Source organism: Tamandua tetradactyla, chromosome 5 (assembly GCF_023851605.1).
Source record: "Tamandua tetradactyla isolate mTamTet1 chromosome 5, mTamTet1.pri, whole genome shotgun sequence".
Taxonomy (NCBI): domain Eukaryota; kingdom Metazoa; phylum Chordata; class Mammalia; order Pilosa; family Myrmecophagidae; genus Tamandua; species Tamandua tetradactyla.
In genome coordinates, this window is record NC_135331.1 from 930,638 (window position 1) to 946,854 (window position 16,217).

Genomic DNA, 16,217 nt, shown 5'->3' on the forward strand with positions numbered 1-16,217 from the left:
TCACCTCTGGTAAGACGGCTGGCCTCTGCACTGCACATCGAGCCACTTCTTACCCTGAGGCTTATTTTTCTTCAAAGGTTGGACAGATGACCCAGGCGGGGCTCTTGGAGCACCTGAAGCTTGAGAACGTGTCCTTGTCCCACCAGCTGACAGAGACACAGCACAGGTCCATCAAGGAGAAGGAGCGCATTGCTGTCCAGTTGCAGAACATCGAGGTGAGGACTGAGGCATGATGGGAGCAGTGGTGATGTTTAATTTGGGTCATGCTGCTTAACTGTTTACAAAAACATTATATACATATACATACCTTCATGACAGGCCTTGGAGGTACTGTTTATTTGGTTCAGACCACTCTGATAAAGTGAGTATTACAGTAAAGCGAGTCACACCAAAGTTTTGGTTTCCCAGGTGTATAAAAGTAATCATTACACTATACAGCAGTTTATTAAGTTCGCAGTAGCATTATGTCTAAAAAAACAATGTACGAGTTTTAATTGAAAAATACTGTATTGCTGAAAGTGGGTGCAAGGGTTGTTCAGTAGTAGAATTCCCGCTTGCCATGTGGGAGACCTGAGTTTGATTCCCGGCCCATGCACTTCCCAAACACAAACAAACAAGCAAACAAACAAAAATTCAACATATGGTGCTGCAATAACGTGATACTCCCATGGAAAAAGAATGAAATGTGACCTCCGCAATACAGCATACTAAAAATTAGATACACACACACACACATTATTGCTAAAAAATGCTAAACATCATCTGAGCCTCAAGCAAGTTGTCATCTTTTTGCTGTGGAGGGTCTCATCTCATCTCAATACTGACAGCTGCTGACTGAGCACGGTGGTGGCTGCTGTAGGCTCGGATGGCTGTAGCAGTTTCTTAAAATAAAGCAGCAGTGAAGTTTGCCACATAGATTCTTCATTGTTGAATTCAACTTCACTTTCTTCCATGAAGGATTTCTCTATAGCATGCGGTGTTGTTTGATAGCATTTTACCCACAGTAGAACTTCTTTCAAAATTGGGGGTCAGTCCTTTCAAATCCTGCTGCTGCTGTATCAACTAAATATGTAATATTCTCAATCCTTTGTGGTCATTTCATCAGTGTTCACAGCATCTCCTCCAAGCATAGAGTCTATCTCAAGAAACCACTTTCTTTGCTCATCCTTCAGCCAACTCCTCCTTTTGTTGAATTTGTATCCTGAAGTTGCAGGAATTGACTCATATCTTCAGGCTCCACATCTAATTCTAGTTCTCTTGCTATTTCCACCACATCTGTATTTATTTCCTTCATTGACATATTGAACCCCTTAAAATCATCCATGAGGGTTGGAATCCACTTCTTCCAGACTCCTGTTCATGTTAATATTTTGACCTCCTCCAATGAATCACAAACATTCTTAAGGGCATCTAGAACGGTGGCTCCTTTCCAGATAGTTTTCTATTTTTTTTTCCCTAGATCCATCAGAAGAATCACTGTCTATGACAGCTGTAGCCTTATGAAATGTATTTCTTCAGTAATAAGACTTGAAAGTTGAAATTACCCCTTGATCCATGGGCTACAGAATGGATGTTATGTTAGCAGGTGTTCTAGTTTGCTAGCTGCCAGAATGCAGTATACCAGGACTGGAGTGGCTTTTAAAAGGGGGAGTTTATTAAGTTGTAAGTTTATAGTTCTAAGGCCCTGAAAGTGTCTAAATTAAAGCAAGGCTATAGAAATGTCCTATCTAAGGCATCCAGGGAGAGATACCTTGGTTCAAGAAGGCTGATGATGTTCATAGTTTCTCTCTCAACTGGAAAGGCACATGACGAACATGGTGGCATCTGCTGGCTTTCTCTCCAGGCTTATTTCAGGAAACTCCCTGGGGCCTATTCCTTCTTCATTTCTGCGTGAGCTGTCATGGTTCTTGTGGCTGTGATGCTCTCAAGACTTTCTCCAAGATGTTTTCTCCTTAAAGGATTCCAGTAGAGTAATTAAGAGCCACCTGGAATAGGTGGAATCACATCTCCCTCTAATCCAGGGTTAATACCCAGAATTGGGTAAGTCACATCTCTATGGAGAATAACCAAATCAAGTACTAAATAGGGATTAAAAGAAATGGCTGCCTCTGTAAGATGGCAGCAGGATTAAAACATGGCTTTTCTAGGGTACATAATTCTTTCAAATCTGCCCAGCAGGTACTAAAACAGCATTCATTTCATTCTACATCTTCATCAGAGCTCTTGGGTGACTATTTGTGTTGCCAACAAGTAGTCATATTTTGAAACAGTGGGCTTAAAATGTTCAGTAAACCATGTTGTAAACAGATGTGCTATCATCCGGGCTTATTGTTCCATTTATAGAGCAAAGGCAGGGTATAATTCTTTAGGGCCTTAGGGTTTTTGAGATGGCAAAAATCCATTTCAGGGTCTTGTGCCATCAGCATTTTAATGAAATGCAGAGTGTGTGCATTCAAGAAGCCTGACCATCCCTATGCAGTCTAAACTCAAAGAGAGCCATGCTTGGACAAATAGAACTCACACTGTGAAATGCCAAGGACAGGAGTGAATTCTGAAGACTGCAAAAGGAAAGTAGTGTGTTATGTTTAGATGGGTCCTAATAAAATGAAGTCCCAGTTTCTCGTAGAAACCATGGAGACAAGAAGGCAGTGGGATGAAATATTTAAAGTGCTAAAAAAAAAAAAAAAGAAATGCCAGACAAGAATTGTATGCTTGGAGAGTCTTTAAAAAATGAGGGAGAGATTAAGACATTTCTAGGTAAGCAAAAGCTGAAGGTGTTTATCACATGACACCTGCCTGGCAAACAGTGCTGAAATATGAAAGAAAGGACACGCAGCAGTGAATCGAAGCAGCATGAGGAGAGGACTTTTGGTAAAGTAGCCATACCGGTAATTATAAATGCCAATGCTGGTGTATTTTTAGACATGTAACACCCCTTTTTACTTCTTAGAGGTTCTAAAATGCAAATGCACAAAAGTATTGATAGGCCTATGGTTTGGGAATACAGCATATAAAGATATAATTAGTAAAAAGTACAACAAAATGATGGGGGGATGGAGGTGTATATAGTGTATATTTATAGAATTGAAGTTAAATTGGTATCGAATTAATTTGGTATCAAATCAAACGTGATTGTTAATAGACTTAGGTTGTTAAATTTAAGCCCATGTTAACTAAAATGAAAAATGTATGAAGAAGGAAATGAAAAGGTACTGAAAAGAGTATACTACAAAGCCAAACAAATAAATATGGATGTAGGCATTAATGAAAGAAATGAATGACAAAAAGGTATAAGGCTTACAATGATCAAATCGCAAGATGTCAGAATAAAGTCCCTGTAGTACTACTAGTTACTTTACTTATAAATGGATTAAACTCTCTAGTCAACAGACAGAGATTGACAGAATAGATAAAAAAGTATGACCCAAACATATGCCATTTACAGGAAACTAGCCTTAAATTTAAAGACCCAAGTAAGTTGAAAGTGAAATGATGGCAAAAGTATACCATGCAAACAATAATCAAGAGATCAGGAGTAGATATCCTAATATCATAGAGTTGAAGTCGAAAACTGTTATGGGGGACAAAGAAGTTCCTATACAGTGAAAAAGGATTCAACTCAACAAGAACACATAATAATTAGAAATATATATGCCCTTAATAGCTGGGCCCTCTAAAATATAAAGCACATAATGACAGATTTGAAAGGAGATACAGACAGTTTTACATTAATAGTAGGAGATTCAAAATACCACATTGAATAATGGATAGAACATCTAAACAGAGGATAAATAAGGAAGTAGAAGACTTGAATTTAACCACCTAGACCTAACAGACATATGTAGAACACTATTCACCCAGCAGCCACACAGTATGCATTCTTCTCTAGTACACAAGGGCATTCTCCAGGAAAAACCACATTAGGTCATCAAGTCTTTGTAAATTTAAAAATATTGAAATCATACAATGCATTTTCTCTAAACACAATGGAAAATTCACAAATGTTTGGAAATTAAACCACATCCTCTTAAACAATTAATATATCAAAGAAGAAATCACAAGAGAAACTAGGAAATATCTTGAAGCAAATGAAAATGAAAAATAGCACAAAAAACTCACAGGATGCAAACAAAGCAGTGCTGAGAGAGAAATTTACAGTTCTTAACACTTAAAATTAAAGAAGAGGAAAGCTCTCAAATTGGAGTTCTAACGTCACAACTGGAGGAGTGAGAAAAACGAGCAAACTAAACTCAATATGAGCAGAAGGAAGGAAATAGCAAAGATTAGAGTGTGGATAAATGAAGTAGAGAATTTTAAAAACAGTGTAAGTGAACAAAACTAAATGCAGTTTCTTTGAAAAAAGCAATAAATTCAACAAACTTTTAGCTAGACTGAGAAAGAACAAAGAGGACACTAATTAAAATCTAAAAAGCTGGAAATTACTATTGATCCCACAGAAATAAAGAGGATCATAAGAGCATACTGTAAACAACTATACACCAACAAATAACCTAGGCGAAATGGAGAAATTCCTAGAAACACCCAAGCCACCTACACTGACTGAAGAAGAAATAGAAGATCTCAACAAACCAATAATTAATAAGGAGACTGTTATCAAAAACCACCCAAAAGCACACAGGACATCTATGTGATTAGTTAGGGGAGCATATTTGGCTTTCTTTGGCTGGTCTTAAGTTGGAAGTGGGGGCAGAAATTAGGGAAGTTGACAGATATTGATCATATCCTGGCTATGTACGCTGATTGCTAGGGACTATTGTTTGATGGCCTGGGCTGATTGCTGTAGATACTAGCCAGCTTCATGGACTGATTGTTGCAGATAGTGGGTTAGGGTTTCCTGGTCATTGTTCATTTGTATATTCAGTGTCTCAGGTTGAATCATATTATATTCCTTCCAGAAATATATAAGCATTCCAGTTGGTACACATCTTCATTGATACTTGCTGTTATTAGTCTGCCATTCTGGAGGAATACCACAAAAGTAACTTCATGGAAGTACTCTCTCCCAATGTGTACAACAGTAAACTCTAGGAAGCCTCGGGCCACTGGCAGCATTACAACGAGAATATGTTTACCTTTGATATTGAAAAGGATACTTTTGCCTTAAAACCTATGAATTGTCCTGGGCACTGTCTGGTGTTTGCCCATCATCCACGATCTTGGAGGGAAATGCCTATTAGATTAGCTGATTTTAGAGTTCTTCATAGAAATGAACTGTCAGGGACTTTAAGTGGCTTGACCCGAGTTAGGCACTTCCAGTAAAACAGATTGAAGAAGAAATGTTTACAGTTTTTAAAACATGTTTACTCAACATTTGGCCTCTCTTTTCAATTAAATCTCTCGACAAGACCTGAAAATTTCCTAGGAGAGATTGAGATGTGGGACCAAGCTGAAAAGCAACTGCAGAATAGCTTGATGGAGTTTGGAAAACCATGGAATATGAATCCAGGAGATGGAGCATTTTATGGTCCTAAAATTAACATAAAAATCAAGGATGCCATTGGCAGATATCATCAATGTATTACAATTCAGCTGGATTTCCAACTACCTATTAGATTTCATCTCACCTATGTTAGTAAGGATGGGGGTGATAAGAAGAGACCAGTGATCATTCATCGAGCCATTTTGGGGTCAGTGGAAAGAATGATAGCCATTCTCTCAGAAAACTATGGGGGAAAATGGCCTTTCTGGCTTTCGCCTCATCAAATAATGGTCATCCCTGTAGGGCCAACTTGTGAAAAATATGCACTTCAGGTATCCAATGAATTTTTTGAAGAAGGTTTCATGGCTGACGTTGACTTAGATCATAGTTGTACACTAAATAAGAAAATACAAAATGCACAGCTGGCTCAGTATAATTTTATTTTGGTGGTTGGAGAAAGAGAAAAGATAAACAATGCTGTAAATGTTCGAACAAGAGAGAACAAAATTCATGGAGAGATTTCAGTAACTTCTGCCATCAATAAATTAAAGAAGCTCAAGAAATCACGTACACTAAGTGCAGAGGAAGACTTTTGAAGTTCTTTTTTTGTACTCACTTCTAGTAACTTTGTTTTGATTCTTGAAATGTATTTTCTTAACCAATTAACATGTTAGGACCTGTTCTAAGGACTTTGAACCCACTGGTGAAAGAAGACAGGACACAATGAGAAATGAGTAGCTGAGATATATAGATATACAGAGTTTAATTCACTAGTGAGTTCTGAGGACAGTAAGAGGACAAGCTTGCAAAATTTTCAAGAAATCAATGCCTTGAGGTATATAAGTAGAAAAATGTTTTTCATTGAAATGGGGAAATACTAGGGAATGAGGAGAGGTATTGATGATTTATTTATGATTTTTCAAAAGATAGGTCTCAAAAGTCTACAAAGCTTTTTTTTTTTTAATTATTTTTATTGGTAAATCTTTTCACACATACAGCCCATACATCGTAACAGCCCATACATAGTATACAATCAGTGGCTCGCGGTATCGTCACATAGTTGTATATTCACCACCATAATCACTTTTTGGAACATTTGCATCGCTCCTGAAAAAGAAATAAAAAGAAAAACTCACACATCCCATACTCCTTACCCCTCCCTCTCACTGACCATTAGTATTTCCATCTACCCAATTTTACCCCTTATACCCTCATTATTTATTTATTTATTTCCATATTTTTTTACTTATCTGTCCATACACTGGATAAAAGGATTATTAGACATGGGGTTTTCACGGTCACACAGTCACATTGTAAAAGTTATATCTTTACACAGTCATCTTTGGGGATCAGGGCTGCTGGAGCACAGCTCAACAGTTTCGGGTACTTCCCTCCAGCCAACCCAATACACTATAAACTTTAAAAAGGATATCTATACAATGCGTGGGAGTGACCTCCAGGATGACCTCTTGATTCTGTTTGGAATCTCTTAGCCATTGAAACTTTATTTTGTCTCATTTCTCTCTTCCCCTTTTGGTCAAGAGGGCTTTCTCTGGGTCCCAGCTCATCCCCTGGGAGTTGTGTCCCACGTTGCCAGGGAGATTTACACTCTTGCAAGTCATGTCCTACATAAGAGGGAGAGCCAGTGAGTTCACCTGCACGGTTGGCTTGGGGAGAGAGACCACATCTGAGCAGCGGCGGAGGTTCTTTGGGGGTGACTCTGGGGCCTAATTTTAAGTGGGCTTGGCCTGTCCTTTCAGGAATGAGTTTCGTAGGGGCGAACCCCAGGATTGACGGCTTGGCCCGTTGATCTGGTTGTCCTCACTGCTTGTGGGAACATCGGAAATTCTCCAAATGGGGAGAATCAGTGCCCCAAGGGGACTTTGCTAATACTTCTTTATTCACTGCTCAGGTTACTCTGGGATATATCAGGGCATCACACTAACCTGGACAAAGCAACAAAATCTCATGCCCTAATAAAGATTCCATGTACCCCTAGTGTTCAACTAAACTGACCATACAAGTTAAATTAGGTAGTGCACTACCCAAAATGTAAATTTAGTCTACAAAGCTTTTTTGAAAATGGACAAAAGCTTATTGTTTAATAACATTATCTTGGGTATTTGTACCTGTTACGGTCTGCTAAAGCTTCCGGAATGCTATCTACCAGAAATAGATTTGCTTTTAATAATGGAGATGTACTAACTTACAATTTATAGTTTAGGCCATGAAAAGGTATCTACAGGATGATACCTGGACTCTGAAGATAGGCTGCAGGCATCTGGGACACCTCTGCATTTGAGAAGGCACATGGCACCATCTGCTGGTCCTTCTCTCCTGCGTTTCCATTGCTTTCAGCTTCAGGTTCCAGTGACCGCCTCTCTGAGTGCCTGTGGGTCCTCTCTGAGCTTCTCCCGGGGTTTCCTCTCTAAGCTCTCTTGGCTTTTTCCATCCTTTATCCTCTCATAAAGGATTCCAGTAAAAAGATTAAGACCCCCTCCAAAAACAAGCAAAAAAAATTAAAATCCACCTTGAATTAAGTGGGTCACATCTCAAATTGAAATAACCTAACCAAACGTCCCATCCACAACAGATCTGAACCCACATGAATGGATTAAAAGAACATTGCCTTTTTCTAGGGTACATAACAGCTTCAAACCAGCACAAAACTATGGTTTTACCAAAGTTCACACTGTAAATTTTGTCCTTGAAATTGGAATCATTACTTAATTTGTTTTAACCAACAACCACAGAGGAAGAAGGTAGTTTCAAATATTAGATTAACACCAAAGGATTCTGAACTGCTAAGAAATGCAGTGTTGTGGAATCTACTGTTGTTTGCACTTAGGTTAAGAGTTGCAGTTTTAAGGCTTCTAATTCATAATTGAGCCTTGTTCACCTTTAAAAAAATTAAATTCCCAAATAAAATGCATCACACAGTGGGGAAAAAAAAAAAATACCCAAAAAAGAAAAGCCTAGAACTGGATGGCTCCGCTGGTGAATTTTATCAGACATTCCGAGAAGAATTGACACCAATCCTGCTCAGACTCTTCCAGAAAATTGAAGAGAAATAAACATCGTATCTCACTTTATGAGGTCAACATCACTGTGATATCAAAGGCAGGTAAAGATATCACAAGAAAAGAAAATGACAGACTAATATCCCTTCTGAATATAGTTGCAGAAATCTTCAACAAAATAACAGCAAACTAAGTCCAGTGGAACTTTAAAAGAATTGTACATCATCAACAAGTGGGATTTATCCCAAATGAGCGAGGGTTGTTCAACACAAGAAATAATGTACCACATTAATAGGAGAATGGTGGGGAGGGGGAGCATGACACGTGATCATCTAGGTTGATAGAGAAAAGGCATTTGATAAAATCCTGCACCTCTTCTTGATAAATACACTCAGACAGCTATAAGTAGAAAGAAACTTCTTTGCCATGATAAAGGGTATATGTGAAAAGCTCATAGCTGATGCCTCTCTCAGTGGTGAGGACTGAAAGGGCCCTCTAAGATCTACACTGAGAGAAGGACAGCCGTGGCTACCACTTTCATTCCGCACTGCTCTGGAAGGTCTAACCAGAGCAGTTAGGTGAGGAAAAAGGAATTAAAGGCATCCACACCGGAAAGGAGGAAGTAAAATTACCTCTGCTTGGAGATGCACTCTTCTATATTTAGAAAGTCTGGAAAAATCTATAACAAAGCTATCAGAGCTCATCAGTGAATTCAGCACAGTGGCAGGATACAACGTCAACATGCAAAAATCAATAGTGTTTCTATATGTTAATAATGAGCAGTGTGAGGAGGAAATCAAGAAAAATTCCATTTACAGTGGCAACCTAAGGAATGGAATATTTAGGAATAAATTTAACCAAGGATGTCAAGGACTTGTATATGGAGAACTACAAAGCATTCCTAAAAGAAATCAGAGAAGACCTAAATAAATGGAAGGACTTGTGTTCTTGAATTGGAAGATGAAGTATAAAGTTGTCAGTTCTACCCAAAAGGATTTACAGATTCGATGCAATCTCAGTTAGAACTTTAGCATTCTACCTTCCAGAAATGGTGAAGCCAGTTATCATGTTTATGGAAAGGTTGGTGTATTAGCTAGGGTTTTCTAGAGAAACAGAATCAATGGGAAATATCCATAAATATAAAATTTATAAAAGTGTCTCACATAACCATGGGAACGTAGAGTCCAAAATCTGTAGGGCAGGCTGTGAAGCTGATGACTCCAATGGAGGGTCTGGACGAACTCTACAGGAGGGGCTCACCGGCTGAAGCAGGAAGAGAGCCTGTCTCTTCTGAATCCTCCTTAAAAGACTTCGAGTGATTAGATTAAGCATCACTCATTTCCGAAGGCATGCCCCTTGGCTGATTACAAATGGAATCAGCTGTGGATGCAGCAAATGTAATCATGATTAAATTCTATGAAATGTCCTCATTGCTACAGACAGGCCAGCACTTGCCCAACCAGACAAACAGGTACCACCACCTGGCCAAGTGGACACATGAACCGACCATGACAGTTAGGGATGACAAATAGCCAAGACCAACTTGAAAAAGAACAAAGTTGAAAAAGTCACATTTCCTGATTTTAAAACATATCACTAAGCAACAGTAATCAAAACAGCTATATAGATCAATGGAATAGAATTAAGAGTTCAGAAATAAACCCCTTCATCTATGGACAATTGATTTTTTGAAAATTTTTAATAAAACCAGTCACCACACAATATGAACATTTTTTTCATCACATAGTTGTATATTCATCATCATGATTATGTCTTAGAACATTTGCATCAATTCAGAGAAAGAAATAAAAAGAAAACAGGAAAAAAAAATTCGTACATGCCATACCCCTTATCCCTCCCTTTCATTGATCACTAGTATTTCAGTCTACTAAATTTAACATTTGTTCCCCCCATTATTTATTTATTTTTAATCTGTATGTTTTACTCATCTTTCCATAAGGTAGATAAAAGAAGCATCAGATGCAAGGTTTTCACAATCACACAGTCACATTGTGAAAGCTGTATCGTTATACAATCATCTTCAAGAAACATGGCTACTGGAACACAGCTCTACATTTTCAGGCAGTTCTCTCCAGCCTCTGTATTATGCCTTAACTAAAAAGGTGGTCTGTTTAATGCATAAGAATAGCCTCCAGGATAACCTCTTGACTCTGTTTGGAATCTCTCAGCCACTGACACTTTATTTTGTCTCATTTCGCTCTTCCCCCTTTTGGTTGAGAAAGTTTTCTCAATCCCTTGATGCTCAGCTCATTCTAGGATTTCTGTCCCATGTTGCCAGAAAGGTCCACACCCCTGGGAGTCATGTCCCACATAGAGAGGGGGAGGGCAGTGAGTTTGCATGTCATGTTGGCTGAGAGAGAGAGGCCACATCTGACCAACAAAAGAGGTTCTCTTAGAGCTCTTAGGTGACTCTTAGGCCTAATTTTAAGTATGCTCAGCCTATCCTTTGTGGGCTTAAGTTTCCTATGAACAAACCCCAAGATTGGGGGCTCAGCCTGTTGTTTTGGTTGTCCTACTGCTTATGAGAATATCAAGAATTCTCCACTTGGGGAAGTTGAATTTTCCCCCTTTCTCACTATTCCCCCAAAAGGGACTTGGACAATTTATTTTTGACAAAGGCGTCAAGTCCACTCTTTTGGGAAAGAATACTGTTCAACAAATGGTGGTGGGAAAATTGAATTTCTTTTTCTTTTATTTTTTTAATACCTAAAAACACAAAGCAAATTCAAACATTCCTATTTTGATCATGGAAAACTGGATTTCAATATACAAAAGAATGAAGGTGGAACCCTTCCTACATTGTATGAAAAATCAACTCAAAATGGATGAAGACCTATAATTAAGAACTAGAACCAGAAAACTCTTTAATGGGAAATGTAAGGAGGCATCATCAGGACCTTGTGTTTTGTTAGAGATCACAACAAAAGCATGAGGAGCAAAAGAAATATGAGATAAATATGACTTCATCAAAAATTAGAACTTTTGTGAATGAAAAGACTAGCTGCCAGAATGCAATGTACCAGAAATGGAACAGCTTTTAAAAAGGGAAATTTAATAAGTTGTTAGTTGTCATGGTCAGTTTCATGTGTCAACTTGGCCAAGTTGTGGTACCTGTTTGTCCGGTTGGGCAAGTGCTGACTGACCTGTCTGTTGCAATGATGACATTTCGTAGAATTAGATCATGATCACGTCAGCTGCATCCACAGCTGATTCCATTTGTAATCAACCAAAGGGGAGTGTCTTCTGCAATGAGTGATGCTTAATCTAATCACGGGAAGCCTTTTTTTTTTTTAACATGGGCAGGCACCGGGAAAGGAACCCGGGTCCTCTGACATGGCAGGCAAGAACTCTGCCTGCTGAGCCATCATGGCCCACCCACGGGAAGCCTTTTAAGGAGGATTCAGAAGTGACAGATTCTGTTCTTGCTTCCGCTGGCGAGCCTGTCCTGTAGAGTTCATCCAGACCCTCCATCAGAGTCTTAGGCTTCACAGCCTGCCCTGTGGATTTTGGACTCTGCATTCCTGCCTTCACGTGAGACACTTTTATAAATTTTATATTTGCGAGTGTTCCCTGTTGATTCTGTTTCTCTAAAGAACCCTAACTACAAATATACTAGTTTACAGTTCTAAGGGTGAAAAAATGTCCCAGTTAGAACAAGTCTATCAAAATGTCTAATCTAAGGCATCCAGGGAAAGATATTTTGGTTCAAGAAGGCTGGTGAAGTTTAGTGTTTCTGTCTCAACTGGAAAGGCACATGGCGAACATGGTGACGTCTGCTCTCTTTGTCTCCAGGCCTCTTGTTTCATGAAGCTCCCTCTCATCTCCAAAGGTCGCTGGCTGGTGAACTCTGCTTTGTGGATCTGTGGGATTCTGAAGCTTTCTCCAAAATGCTTCTTCTTTTAAAGGATTCCAGTAAACTAGTCAAGACCCACATAGAATAGGTGGAGACACGTCAAGTTTAATACTCAAAACTGATGAGTCACATCTGTGTGGAGATGACCTAATCAAGTTTCCAACCTACAGTGCTGAGTGGGGATTAGAAGAAACCGTTGCTTCCACAAGGTTAATGGTGATTAAAACAAGACTTTTCTCGAGTACATACATCCTTTCAAACTGGCACAATGCCCAGCAGAATTGAAAGCAGGACTGGAACATATTTGGGTACTGATTTTCATAGCGGCGTTTTTCACAAGGGCTGAAAGATGGAAGCAACCCAATTGTCCATCAACAGATAGGTGGATAAACAAATGTAATACGTACATACAATGGAATATTATTCTTCCGTAGAACAGGAGTGAAGTCCTGATACATGTGACAACATCGATGAACCTTGAAGACATCATGAGTGAAATAAGCCAGACATATATAGACAAATATTGTATGATCTCACTGTGATGAAATAATTCTGATGAGCAACTTCACTGAGTCAGAAACTAGAATACAGCTTACAGAGGCTGGACTGGGTGTAGGAAATCAAGTATTTACCTGGTGCCGAGGTTCTGTTTGGGGTGATGGGAGAGGTTTGGGGATGGATGGTGGTGATGATGGCAGGACAGTGGGATTGCAGTTCACAACCCTGAATTGCCTATTGAGTGGAATTAAATGGCAAAATGTTAGATTGTCTGTATGTTGCTAAAATAAAATCTAAAGAAATTTAGGACTATACAACACTACACAGTGAATTTTAATGCAAACTGTAGTTAATATTATAATTGTGACATCACTCCTGTATCAGTGGTATCACATTAATGCATAGTGCTAACAGGGAAAAGTGTGTGATGTGATGGGTATATGGGAACTCTGTATTTTCTGCATGATTTTTCTGTAAACCTACAACTTCTCCAATTAAAAAAATGCATTAATTTTTTTTTTTAATGTGAGGCCTGCCATACTTGTTACCATGGTCCCTAGTGTCCTATGTGGTTTACAGATGGCTTCTCAGGAAAGCGCTAAGGCCATTTCTTCCCATCAGCAGCAGCCAGTGGAAGGAGTGGATCTGTCTGTCTCGGCTGAAAGCTGCTGGCTCCCTGCCAGTGCTCCCAGAGCTGCACAGTGTGTTTCAGTGCTCCCAGAGCTGCGTGGTGTGTGCCAGTGCTCCCGGAGCCGTTCGCCCTCTGCCAGTGCTCCTGGAGTTGTGCGGTGCCTGCTAGTGCTCCTGGAGCTGCTCGCCACCTGCCAGTCATCCCAGAGCTGCTCGCCACCTGCTAGTGCTCCTGGAGCTGTGCAGTGCCTACCAGTGCTCCCGGAGCTGCTCGCTCTCTGCCAGTGCTCCTGGAGCTGTGCGGTGCCTGCCAGTGCTCCCGGAGCTGCTCGCTCTCTGCCAGTGCTCCTGGAGCTGTGCGGTGCCTGCCAGTGCTCCTGGAGCTGCTCGCCCTCTGCCAGTGCTCCTGGAGCTGTGCGGTGCCTGCCAGAGCTCCCAGAGCTGCTCGCCCTCTGTCAGTGCTCCTGGAGCTGTGCGGTGCCTGCTAGTGCTCCCAGAGCTGCTCGCCCTCTGCCAGTGCTCCTGGAGCTGCGTGGTGCCTGCCAGTGCTCCCGGAGCTGCTCGCCCCCTGCCTGTTCTCCCGGAGCTGCTTGTCACCTGCTGGTGTTCCCGGAGCTGTGTGATACCTACCAGTGTTTCTGGAACTGTGCGGTACCTGTCAGTACTCCCGGAGCTGCATGGTGACTGCCGCTACTCCTGGAACTGCGCAGTTCCTGCTCTCAGCTCCATACTGTCCAGTGCCCATGTTCTGTGCTCAAACCAATCTGTGGTGTCAGTGTTGTCTCTTCATGGGGGGAGGGAGCGCTGCAGAGATCTCAGGCACTGTCCCACAGAGATAGATGCTGCATCCTGTGTCAGGCCCCCCTGTCCTCTGTGAAGTGGTGCTGGAAGGCTCAGGTGAGGGCCAGTTTGCTGCCATGGGCTACTCCGTGGCCCAGTGGTCACTGTCGTGGTTCTTGCGCTTGTGCTCTTCTGCATAGAAATGGATTTCGAGAGCTCCTCTGTTCCTCTAGCACCTCCTCTTCTCTGATAAATGGAGTAATTTCTTCAGTGGCCATTCTGGAGGCCTTTTCCCTTGCAGGCCTCTGCTGCTCCCCGCAGGCACCCATGAGGCACCTGCTCGGGATCCGTGGCCTGTGGTCAGCCAGTAGTCCGGGCATGGTGTCCCGAATAACAAGCAGTGCCCCTTTTGGTCCTTTCAACTGTCTTTGAGTTCCTCAAAGACCGAAACTCTGGAGTGGCTGCTTGGAGGAATATGTAGCTAACGTACCCTAGGCAGACCTGTCTTTGGGAAGAAAAATACGAGTTCTATGTCATTAGAAATGAGTATACTTGTTTCATTCTCCCTCAGGCTACTGGGCGCAGGTTCACTCTCTGGAAAATAATGACAATACCTTTTGAGCCCCTTCCCTTAGGCAGACCCATGTATCGGCAGAGAGACCCATGTATCGGAAGTGCCTTGCTTGAAGGCATATCTTTTGAGCAGTGGTCAGTGCCAGCTGCCTTCTGCCACCTGCAGTCTGAGGCCCGCGGACATGGTTTTGGTGTGGGTATGGGACCCTCTCGCTGTGGACATGTTCCCAGGGGTTGTTGGTTATCATGTCTGCAGCTGCCAAGTGTGGTATGTTGCTCTTACGAGAAATGCTTTCTTTTCTGGGCCTAGGCTGACATGTTGGACCAGGAAGCTGCCTTTGTTCAGATTCAAGAAGCTAAGACAATGGTGGAAGAGGACCTTCAGAGGAAGCTGGAAGAGTTTGAGGATGAGAAGGAACAGCTGCAGAAGATGGCTGACTCTGCGGCCTCCCTGGAGCAGAAGCTGGAGCAGGTGAGTGTGGTCACAGTTGTAGACGGCACAGTGAGCACAGAATCGAGACCTGCCCTGATGTGTTCCCACTGCGCAGGCCACCTGGTGGCTCTTACGGAGGCTGAGCTGGCAGGTTGGCTTTGGGTTGCCTGAGTCACTGTGGTCGTCCCAGCCCCAGGCTTGGCCACCATGGCACACCTTGCACATCTGTAAAACTCACAGGGGATTTACTCGTTCTACAGCAACGCTTTGCATTAAAGGAGACTACTTGCAAAGTGCTCATCAATGTCCTTTAATTCCTGAACAAGAAAAACTGTAAGTTCGTGGAGCAGGGTGGAGTGTCATTCAGGGGTGCCATCTTGAATTCAGAACTCTTTTTTTCAGGTAAAGTTGACGTTGCATCAGCGGGACCAGCAGCTGGAAGCTTTGCAGCAGGAGCACCTGGACCTGATAAAGCAGCTCACTGTGACCCAGGAGGTCTTGCAGACCCGGGAGCAGTCCCTTGGGGACCTGCAGACGCGCTATGACGAACTGCAGGTGCGGCTGGAGGAGCTGCAGGGGGAGGCCGCCTCCAAGGATGACACGATCCGCTTCATGCAGAATGAGAAGATTGTCTTGGAGGTGGCTCTGCAAGCGGCCAAGAGCAGCAAGGAGGAATTGGACAGGGGAGCAGAACAATTTGAAGCAAGTGCCATGGAAACTTCAGAAACTTTAGAGCAGTTAAGACAAGAATTAGCCATAAAGTCCAGCCAGGTAAAGCTATCTACTGCCATTTTGTTATGACTCAGATTCGTGTGTGAAAGAGTAGACAGTGCTTGCTGGGTTGTTTCCTGGGACGTGTGTTTTGTTATGAACTTCTGTATGTCCCTAAGTGCCTGGCCCTGTGGGTAAGGAAGCAGCCTGGCCAGTGACCTGCTTCCTGAGTCCTCCCGCCCTGCTGGACGGTGAACA

The 16,217-nt window shown here is 41.8% G+C and overlaps 1 protein-coding gene and 1 pseudogene across 5 annotated transcripts in view; both read left to right on the top strand.

Moving 5' to 3' along the window:
- The window catches only part of GOLGA3 (golgin A3), an 82,666-nt gene that overhangs the window by 47,299 nt on the left and 19,150 nt on the right, over positions 1-16,217 (top strand). For all 5 annotated transcript variants that reach the window (XM_077159502.1, XM_077159501.1, XM_077159504.1 and 2 more), the window contains 3 exons: positions 78-215; positions 15,126-15,287; positions 15,651-16,019. In XM_077159502.1, the coding sequence (XP_077015617.1) occupies positions 78-215; positions 15,126-15,287; positions 15,651-16,019 (669 nt within the window). The remainder of the gene's footprint in view (positions 1-77; positions 216-15,125; positions 15,288-15,650; positions 16,020-16,217) is intronic.
- LOC143683452 (threonine--tRNA ligase 2, cytoplasmic pseudogene) lies at positions 222-8,739 on the top strand (annotated as a pseudogene).